The sequence below is a fragment of the Olea europaea genome, chromosome 15 (genome assembly GCF_002742605.1).
Source record: "Olea europaea var. sylvestris chromosome 15, O_europaea_v1, whole genome shotgun sequence".
NCBI classification, from domain to species: Eukaryota; Viridiplantae; Streptophyta; class Magnoliopsida; order Lamiales; family Oleaceae; genus Olea; species Olea europaea.
This window is the reverse complement of record NC_036251.1, coordinates 24,117,730-24,128,805: the sequence shown is the minus strand read 5'-3', so window position 1 is coordinate 24,128,805 and position 11,076 is coordinate 24,117,730. Positions and strand designations below refer to the sequence as shown.

At 32.0% G+C, this 11,076-nt stretch overlaps 3 protein-coding genes across 3 annotated transcripts in view; 2 read left to right on the top strand and 1 right to left on the bottom strand.

The window, feature by feature from the left end:
• Positions 1 to 440, top strand: part of LOC111410553 (phenylalanine--tRNA ligase alpha subunit, cytoplasmic-like) — a 10,117-nt gene extending 9,677 nt beyond the window's left edge. The window contains exons 17-18 of the mRNA XM_023040958.1: positions 51 to 105; positions 195 to 440. Coding sequence (XP_022896726.1) covers positions 51 to 105; positions 195 to 245 — 106 coding nt within the window. The 3' untranslated portion in view covers positions 246 to 440. The remainder of the gene's footprint in view (positions 1 to 50; positions 106 to 194) is intronic.
• A 6,716-nt stretch (positions 441 to 7,156) lies between these two features.
• Positions 7,157 to 7,813, bottom strand: LOC111411419. Its single transcript, XM_023041954.1, has one exon. The coding sequence runs from the start codon at positions 7,811 to 7,813 to the stop codon at positions 7,157 to 7,159; it is 657 nt and encodes a 218-aa protein (XP_022897722.1).
• A 2,517-nt stretch (positions 7,814 to 10,330) lies between these two features.
• LOC111411418 (AP-3 complex subunit sigma-like) overlaps positions 10,331 to 11,076 on the top strand; it is a 5,737-nt gene continuing 4,991 nt past the window's right edge. Inside the window, exons 1-3 of the mRNA XM_023041953.1 lie at positions 10,331 to 10,522; positions 10,673 to 10,706; positions 10,881 to 10,942. Of these exons, the coding sequence (XP_022897721.1) occupies positions 10,376 to 10,522; positions 10,673 to 10,706; positions 10,881 to 10,942 (243 nt within the window). The 5' untranslated portion in view covers positions 10,331 to 10,375. The remainder of the gene's footprint in view (positions 10,523 to 10,672; positions 10,707 to 10,880; positions 10,943 to 11,076) is intronic.

Genomic DNA, 11,076 nt, shown 5'->3' with positions numbered 1-11,076 from the left:
CCCCCCTCCTCCTCCTCCTCCTCTTCAATTTTTCTGTACTTCTACATCAGGCCCACTATGATACTTTATGGGATCGACAATATCAGAGATCTCTTCGGGCACAAGGTAAAATCATCTCGTACCTTTTATACTGTTGAGGTGGGTTTTTCTTACATATACATCAATTGCATGATTTTGTTGCCTGGTTGTTGCAGGTGGATCTTGGTCTCATTAAGAGGAACCCACTGTGCCGCCTTGGTCTTTAATTGATCCAAATCATTCCTCATTAGAGTTATATTATTTTGAAGCAATAATAAGAAATGAGATTCCAGATACAAGCAATTGAATAGTGAATTTTATAAAGCATTTTGAAGCAATAATAAGAAATGATCGAGGCATCTGTTGTGGTATTGTTAGATGGAAAATTTTCGATGCATCAACCTTGGATTGAACCCTTTTAAGGCTATGACTTATATTATTTTTGAATCATGCTACTTGAACAATTTTTTTTAATAATCTTGGTTGACAACTTAAATTTGGTAACATCACATTCACTCATTTCAAAAATCGTTTTTTAAATCAATGGTCCAAAATTTTGACATCATCAATGTTGTCAACCACAATTCTCAACAACAATTGTACAAATATGTTATTTATTTAATTTTTTTAACCTCTTCTTAATGTGCTCAAATATTCTTCTATTGTTACATTTACAAGAAGACAAGATCTGCAAGTTTATATGCAACAATATACGATGAAATGTAATTTCTATCTAATTATGGGTTCTTTGACTGTAGCACTTTGGTTTTATAACCCCATGTGTAAGTTTATGCACAACAATATACAATGAAGTATGTTAGGTTGCTGATGTGTCGCATAGAAATTTTACATGGTGAGTACAAAAATCTTCTAGGTGATGCGTCGATAAAAGGGGAATGGAATTTGCCGAATGATTGATTTGAGTGTTAGGTTTCAAAGATGAGTAATCAGGAGTTTGAAGTTTGATGAATAAATTGTGACATAGGATAAATTGGGTGAGTAACGAAATGTTTTAGTCAGAGATACAGGATGCTGGGTGTTTCTCGGAGAAAGAAGGTCAACTAAAGGGACAATTATAGTGTTTGTCCCAAAATTTAGTATTTATAGCAATTTAATCCATAACATTTATGAAAAGTACAAATTAGGCCAACATTTCAATTTCGTTCACCCTTATTCTTAACTAACATTTTCTATTCAATTGAAGATAAAAGACACGTAGTTTAATGGAATTGACAATCGTACCCTCATTTTGAATCTTATAACAGATTTATTTTTTAACGTTTATTCAATTTTCCTTTTTCTTATTTTTAATTGTTCTGTTATATTATTTTATTTGTATTTGTAATTGTATTTGTTTATTATTAAAATTATTTGAGTTTTACTTATTTTACCCGTGCGATAATATAGAAAATGTCAAGTCAAACTAATGGTGCAACGAGTACTAACTTGCTCCTGTTTAAATATTATGAATCAATTCACTAAAATGGTTAATATGTAAGGACTAACACTATAATTCTATTTAAACTGATGAAATGAAAACCGAGTTCCCTGCCATCAAAATATGAGGAAATGGTGGCAGATAGCCACGAAAAATAGTCATTTTGATAAAATGGTCATTGACTACTGTTTAAAGAAAAATTTGTAAAAACCTTAAAAATAATGAAAAACCAATAATGCGCCTAACACAAATCACTCACACCGATATCTGGAGAAGGAAGGGAAAGAAATAGCAAGGAAACCGACGACTTTTTCTTGGAAAGAAACCGATCGGCCATCATTAGAGGCGAAGAAGATAAGTTTTGCTTATTTTTTTCCCCATTAATTTTTGAACTTGGATGTTGAAAGTTTATTTTGTTGGAAATAGTGATAGAAATCTGTGTAGATTATGTGAAATTACTGAAAATGACATTTTTGGAGGTATTTTTGGGCCGAAATGACGATCTCCGACAGCTAGAGCTGGAGAAGACGAAACACAGCATTTGTGCCGTCTGTAAAAGACGGAAAAGACGGCCCGCCCAACTGTGACCCTTTTTTTCCCCAATTTTTAAATTTTTTCGTTGTATTCATAAATAATTTAAATACACAAAAATAAATAATAAACATTTAAATAATAAATAAATGATGATTTCAGTGATAAATAAAAAATGTAAATAATGCATAAATATTAATAATCAAAATATGTAATTAAAATAAATTTCTAACATTTAAAATAAATAATTAAATATTTATGTTTACTTGTTCAAAAAATAATTTAAATAATCAATAAATATAAATAATTAAATCAAATAATTTAAATGAACAATTGAAACAAATAAATAAATAACAATTGAAAATGAAAATTTTAAATAATACGTAAACAAAGTAAATAACCAAGAAATATAAATATTCAAAATAATTGATTTAAATGAGTAATTAAAAATAAATAATCAAAATTAGTAATTAAATATTAAATAAACAATTTCAATCAAACAATAGTCATAATTTAAACAATTACTAAATAAAAATAATCAAACTAACTAATTAAAATTGAGATAAACAACTGAAATAAATATCTAACATTTAAAATAAATAAATAAATATTTAATTAATAGATAAATAAAATATAAAATAAACAACTAAAGAAATAAAATAAATCATTACATATTTATGTTTAAATGTTCAAGAAATAATTTAATGAAAATAATTAAATAAAAATTTACAATAAATAATTAAAATGAAGCATTCTATAAACAATTAAAATAAATGTTAAATAAACAAATAAACAATTCAAATAAATAATTTAAATAAACAATTGAAATAAATAAAGAACATTTAAATAAAAATAAACAATTTAAATAATTAAGAAATATAAATATTCAAAATAATTTATTTAAATAGTAATTAAATATAAATAATCAAAATCAGTAATTAAATATAAAATAAACAATTTCAATCAATCAATAATTATATTTTAAATAATAAACAAATAAAAATAATCAAAGTAAGTAATTAAAATTTAGATAAACAATTGAAATAAATATCTAACTTTCAAAATAAATAACTGAATATTCAATTAATAATTAAAATAAATATTGAATAAACGGCTAAAGAAAAATAAAACAAATAATTACATTTTTACGTTTAAATGTTTAATAAATAATTTAAATAATCAAATAAAAATAATTAAATAAACAATTACAATAAATCATTAAAATTAAGCATTCAATAAACAATTAAAATAAATGTTAAATAAACAAATAAACAATTTAAATGAATAATTTAAATAAACAATTGAAATAAATAATGAACATTTAAATAAAAGTAAACAATTAAAATAACTAAGAAATATAAATAGTCAAAATAATTTATTTAATTAAGTAATTAAATATAAATAATAAAATTAGTAATTAAATATAAAATAAACAATTTCAATCAAACAATAATTATATTTTAAATAATAAACAAATAAAAATAATCAAAGTAAGTAATTAAAATTTAGATTAACAATTGAAATAAATATCTAACTTTTAAAATAAATAATTAAATATTTAATTAATAATTAAAATAAATATTGAATAAATAACTAAAGAAAAACAAAAAAAATTAAATTTTTATGTTTAAATGTTCAATAAATAATTTAAATAAACAAATGAAAATAATTAAATAAACAATTATAATAAATAATTAAAATTAAGCACTCAATAAACAATTAAAATAAATGTGAAATAAATATCTAAAATTCGAAATAAATAATTAAATATTTAAGTTTAAATGTTCAAAAAATAATTTAAATAACCAGTAAATAAACAATTGAAACAAAATAAATAAATAATTGAAATAAATAATAAAGAATTAAAATAAACTATTAAATAAATAATTTTACAAAAATTAGTTTTTCGCTTTTTATAATTTGTTTTATAATTTTTAATTCATTTTCTTTATTATCTGTTATTTCGTGCGTATATTACTTACAGTTTGGTTTGTTGAATTTTGTGACATTATATTTTATCCATTTTTAATTAACAATGTGCTACCAATTGAAATTTTGCAGTATGGATACTATTTGGACGCCGCCTTAAGACAAGTTCCTGACAAAGTTACGTCGAATTGTAACTTTGTCAGTTTCACAGCAGTGTTAGATTCATTAGACGAGGAGCACGCAGAGATGTTACGTCGATCCTACTTATGGCCCTTGTATTTGCTGTGCTCTGTACAGTTGATCGATTCATTACTATGTCGACTGTTTAAGCTAGTTGACGGAGATACTCTCCACTTTGATCTTGGGGGCAAGATTGTTACATTTCCATATTCGAGTTTACCCTCATCGCTAGATTGAGATGTAAGGGCGAAGAGGCAGCGAGGCCCAGTATTCCGACAGACAAGAGGCTGCTGAATGATTATTTTAATGGGCACACGACAGTGACACTGGCGCAGTTAGGAGATGCATTCAGGAGATGTGACTAGATGTCTGACAAGTGGAAGTTGGGAATGGTGTTTATACTCAATAGGTACTGAGGTGTCATCACAAGAAGACATCGATTGACGATTTTAATTTGCAAGTTGTTGATGACATCGATATGTTCAACAGCTAACCATGGGGGTAGAGATGCTTTGTCGATACTTTACGTGTCTTTAGGAAGGGGCATTCGATGCCTAGGGGAGATAGGTCGGAGCGTAAGTACGATGTTTATGACATGCCGTTAGCTTTGCAAGTAAATGTTTAACATAATAAGTTAATTTATTTTTTATTAAATTGTACATATAATAATCGTAGTTGTTGCAGATATAGGTTTACGAGACTGTTCCCATCCTGACTAGTCAGTATGCGAGGAGAGGGGATATATGCATCCCTTGGATGTATCGCTGGCGAACACAAGACAAGCCCCTTACAAAACTGTTATCGGTTATCCTCGACGATCATGAGGTACGTACTATACATTTACGTGGATCTGCTGCACGTAGTCAGAGTGCTTCCATCGACGATATGTTTCGACTTATGATGGAGATCAGAGGTGACGTAGTTGACTTACGAGGTGAAGTAACTGATTTACGACATGATGTCGGGATGGTATAAGCCAGTTAAAGAGACCTTCATGCTGAGGTTGTAGCGATACGGGACTACATAGCAGGCCTGCGTGGAACTAGGGGGTTTCAGGGTGGGACTGACGAGTATTGGGATGGAGGGGGTGGTGGAGGGACAGGCGACAATCAGGATGGAGGGGGTGACAGAGGGTCCGATAGTTATCAGGTTCGAGGGGTCAGATGGGGTATGTTGTCTTGTCGTGCACATCAGATGATGCATTAGCTTCATTTCTCTGTGGCCCGATGGAGATGGAGGATTTGGTCAAAATGGAGATGGTGACGAAGGGAGTACCCGAGCCAGAGAGGGTACCGGATGAGAAGGTCGTGAGGGTGCTAGAGGAGGAGGGGGCACCCGAGGCGGAGAGGGTACCGAAGGAGTAGGTCGTAAGGGTGTCGGAGGAGGAGGGGCAACCGAGGCGGAGGTCGGGAGGGTGCCGGAGGAAGAGAGGGTGCCTGAGGCGAAGAGGGTACCATCTCGGATGCAGACTCGCCAAATGTAGTTATTGTGTCGAAGGGAACGAAATAGGCGGTCCCGATTGTAGGTGAGGAGGTACCGGAGATCGGGAGGGTGCCGTATGTTGTTGACATGCTGGAGCTAATGGTCGGCAAGAGGTCGATGGCGCTATCACAGTACGTCATTTCTCCACTTTTCACGGAGGCGAAGAAGAGGAGGTTCGTCGATGACACGCACCCCAATTTATTCAGGGAGGTGGACCACGCCAAGTGAAAAACGTTCAAGAAGGAGTGGAGAGCAATTACGCCCGAGTAAGTATTGTATTATTCGTTAAGGATCAGTACATTACGCAGATGTTAACACATCTATACTTTTACTTAATAATTTCTTTTCTTATTTTTTCAGAGACAGCCGCAAGATTGCTTATAAGACGATCTCGAACGCTTATAAGTGGTTTCATGACATCACTACTTCAGGGGCTTGGCTCGCCAACGATGTAAGTGAAGTAGTAATATTGTTATTTATTACGTATACATATTTTTGAATTTTGAATTTATGAAATTAAATAATTCCTTTTTTAATTGGTGTTTCCTGATGCACTACATTGACTTCGCCATGGATTTGCTACGAGATCGAGTTGAAAGACATCTAAGATCGTTCAACATTCCTGGCCAACTCATATTGAACACTTAGTTCATACGTGTCGTTGACATTGGGTACCAAACGCTCTAAGCTATAGGTAGTGAGTACATGATGCCTACATACATGAAAGAGTGGGTCGTAGGGATGTGGCCAAGTGTCGGGGGAAAGCCATTGGAGGGTTGTACGCATCTGTACATTCCGATGTGTGTGAATCATCACTACATTGCAGTGAAGATTGTATTTGTCGACTCGACTATGTATGTGTATGACTCCGATCATTCATGCCTGACACAAGGTTAGTTGGAGCAAAATCTAGAGTCGGTCTCTATAATCATCCCCATGCTGGCTAGACGAGCGAACATCACCGTGCATGACAGACAAGCTACCGTACGGGACACAACGACAGTGAGGCAGCAAATATCGTAAGTATTTATTTTTTTAATTTACAACTTACGTTCTAGTTAGATGGTGATATGCTAATACAATATTTTGTAATTGTAGCGGTGATTGCGGCATGTTCGCCATCAAGTACATAGAATTTTGAGTGTAGCACAAAAGGTTGATGCAATCAACCAAACGTGAATATAAAATTGGAGAAATAAATTAACATGTGATTTATTTGAATTTAATGCCGATCCGTAGATATTGGAGTCGTGTTTTTAAAATAATTGTACATATTGTAATATTTAAATATTGTATATTTCATTCATTCATTTATAATTACGAAATAATTGTAAAATGTATATTATTTTTCTAATATTTAATTTTTATTTTGTAATTTATGTGCTTATTTAAATGTTTCATGACATATTTATAATGTTTGGATATATTAGGGAGAACACACTGTGTTTTAAAAAAAATTCAAATACTACGAAACTAATTAATGAAATATTGAAATAAAAAAACTAAATCTAATAATTAATATAAATAATTAACATCAATATTATAAATAATGTTATATAAACTTCAATTATACATCTGTTAAGTTGTCATGTAGAGGGATCTAACTTGTACAAAATCTTCTGGTATGTCCTGTTGCACCACACCTGTCGCACTTACGAGGCGAGAAAATTCTCTGGTTGATGGTATTCTAGACGTACATGTACGTCCAAGAGTACGTGGGCCGATTGCTGGTAACAACAAGTTATTCAATGAGAGAATGTAATCGGGAACTTCCCACTCGACTTCATTCGGTACAAGAAATATGGTTTCGGCATATGCTGTTCTCCAAGAACCAATTGTATAATAAGCACTGCATAAGGTGTGTGGTGAAATTTCTCTATACATAGCTACTGCCACTGCTTGTGTATACGAAAAACTCTTCAACTGAAACTGTCTACACATGCACGTATTATCATTCAAGTCGATGATGTATCCAAAATTACATGCACATCTCACAAAGAAGCGAAACTGATCTTGTGGTTCTAGATATACCTTTCTCGCCACCTCTAGAGTCTTGAAGAGTTTATCTTCCTGAGTTGGGGTTAGCACACTTGTGCAACTATGTGATTCTTGACAACGATCATGAAACCACTGCTGTAGCTTGTCATGAATGTTCTCAAGCATTGCGAGAATTGGTAACTCTCGATTCTTCTTGAATAAGGCATTGAGCGACTCCACATTATTCGACGTCATCATGTTGTATCGACATCTTGAAAAATGTGATCGTGCCCAATGTTCGATCCCCATCTCTGTCAGATACTTCCATGCGTCATAGGATTTATTTTATATTTTGACCATAAACATTTCAAACTCTTGAAAACTGTAAGTCTCTGCAGCTCTCTTAAACAACATAATGATGCCCTTGCCTCGATACTTGGTTTTCAAATTTTTTTGTATATGGTACATACAATAACCATGATGTGCCTCGGGGAGGACTTCGACAATACCGTTAATTATTGACTGCCCTTGATCGGTTATGCAAGGTTTTCGACATCCCTCCTCAACTTTGTGAAAAACCAACGCATCGCCGATCATTTTCTTCGTCGACTATGCCGAATACAAGAGGACAAATTTGAATATTAGCATCTTGACATGTTGCAATAATCAACTTTCCCTTGTATCTCGCCTTAAGGGTATCGTCGACTTAGATTAGGGGTCGCATTGTGTTTCGAAATCCTCTAACGCATTGTCCAAGGGTCATAAAGAAATACTTGAAGCGATTCTCAACATCCTTCTCAATAAAAAATGTCAATCCAGTATTAATTCTTCCCATTTTATAGCAAAATATGACCAATTTAAATAAACAATAATCATAATTTAAATAATTAAATAAATAATATTAAATAAACTAAAAAATTAACAATTGAATTAAATAATTAATTAGACATTAAATAAAGAATCGACAAATAATTAAATAGACAATTGAAATTAATGATTGAATTAAATAATTAGTTAGACATTAAGTAAACAATTGATTAAATAATTAATTAAACAATTGAAATGAATAATTAACATTTGAAATAAATATTAAATAAACATCTAAACAAAGAAATACCTGGTCAATTTAGTATAACTCTCATCGGTCAAACCCATCAAATCCTCCAACGCGTATTCTTTGGCCTTCCAAGCCTTCTGATAGCTCATAACCACTCCGTACTCTCGACGGACGTCATTAATGATGTCCGAAGGTCTGTAAATTGTTCGTGGGTCCTGAAACTTGTGCATTACTTCTTGACCAATGAATCATGATCGGGCTTGCCTGTGATTATTTCGACGAATACCCATTTCGCAAATATATTCCCGTGGATACTTACGAACTACAAAGAACTCATTCGTGTCCATTTTCTTGTTCACAAACGTCAAAGGCAACTGTCGTCAACGCAGACAATTGTGTAAGTGTGTTGTTTGATTTCTTCAATTTAAACTCAAAATTGTGTTTCAAAGCAATTCGATGAACAGCTTCTTGCAAATCTTTCTTCGTGTCAAACAATTGCTTGACATATAAATTTTCATCATTGGGGACTACACGCGAACAATTAGAGGACCGTGCACTTGATCTAGCCTGTGAACTTCCACTCGACTCATGTCTCAGACGGGATAAAACAATCAAATTCTCATTCGTAAGGTCATTATCTCTTTCATTGTCTTGAAATACCGAGCAAATTTTGTGTGTAACAATGAAATCATGGTAATGAGCAACTGTCTCTATAATAGCCACAACATCATCACGTACTATCTCCACTGTGTCCCAAAACTCATTCACATTACGATCCCCTCCATCGAAATCTTCGTGTTTATTCTCGGGGACATTCTTTTTCATCAAAATTACGCAAATAAGAATCGCATTTTCTGGTTCATTTCAATTAAAACCTTCATTTCAGTTTCAGAAGTAACCATTATAGGTGGAATTGAAATGAATGTATGCTTGCCCATTAGAAATCTCAATTCCATATCGTACTCGGAGGGATCGACTTTTAGCAAGTTCTGTATCTCATTGTACATTTCTGCATATGATGTACTTGATGTTATCACAATTGCAGTACAACCATGTCTTTAACTCGTCCATTTCCACATCCATCGATCATTTTCATTCTTTTCAAATTCACCAAAGTAATAAATCAGGATAGTAGCTGATCTCATATCTGTATCAGGAAATATCATTTATTAAAAAAATTGTAATTACGAGAATAAAATGACGAAAAAAATATGCTAGACAAGACACACACAAAAAAGGGCCCGGACCCGGACTGTTTGGCTGGATGTCTGTCTGACTTTTCCATTTTGCTGATTTTTACTGAACAGATGAATTTTTTCTTCGTTTTTGCTAAAAAATCATATATCCGTTTAAGACTGTAATAATTTATTTTTCTAAAATTATACGCTGAAATAAGATTTAAAAATTCAAATAATGTACTAATTTAACTAAAATGAAATTAAAAATACATATTTATACTTATCAATTTCGAGTGCCGACTGTGAGTAATATTTTTTTATTAAACATTTGATAATTTTGTGAGATTTCAATGTTCAAACAGATGAAAGAGAATTTATTTTTAATTGTGTTGAAAATCTGATAAGAAAAGTGATTTCATTTTGAAATTTAAGTTCGAGTGTTTGAATTTATTAATTTTTTGAAAGAGAATATTATTATCTTTTGAACAAATGATATATTTTTATAATTACAAAACATAATAGCCACAAAAATGATATTTACTCTTCCAAAGATTATTTTGGTGAATGGCAAAAAAATTTTGATCAATGTCACGAAGTGATTTTGACTTAGTCCTTTTAAAAAGTACCCCTCAAAATCTACGGAATTCGAAGCGAACTTGCAAAATGATACGAAGAGTAATGGTGATGAATGATCAAGGCAGCCCTCATCTCGTTGAATTCTGCGAATTTCAGGTTGGAATTTCAGATTTTTCTTCATCAAATAAAAATTAAATCTATACATCCTCCCATAACTCGATTCAGTTTCAGTTTCGGGTTTTGATTTCATGATTTCTTAACCGAATTGATGAATCATGATTTAAATTGTAAGAATATTCAGTGGAGAAGCAACAGGAGCTCATTAGAAGCATTTACAGAGGTCAGGTCATATGTATTTAATAGTCAGTTAATTTTTTGGGCTTTGCACCATGCCTTTTTTCTTTATTTTTGTATGAATTCAGTTATTTTTGTTTTGACCTCCTAGAAGAAAAGATTTACTGTCAATTATGACTAGAAATTAACTCTTCTTAATATGTGAAGTTATGTGGTGCAGTTCTATGCAGTAGAGCTGAGAATGGGAGTAATTTCATTAAGTTTGATTCGCTATTTGGCTCGGTGTTTGCCTTCTCTTCTCTGGCCTTAATCCTAATGTGATTATATTTGGCTGGAGTACATATTGCTGAATGATGTTGGTGGGGTCCTGCCTCCTGCTTGCCCTCATTTTCCTTTTTTGCATGTGCATGTTGGGG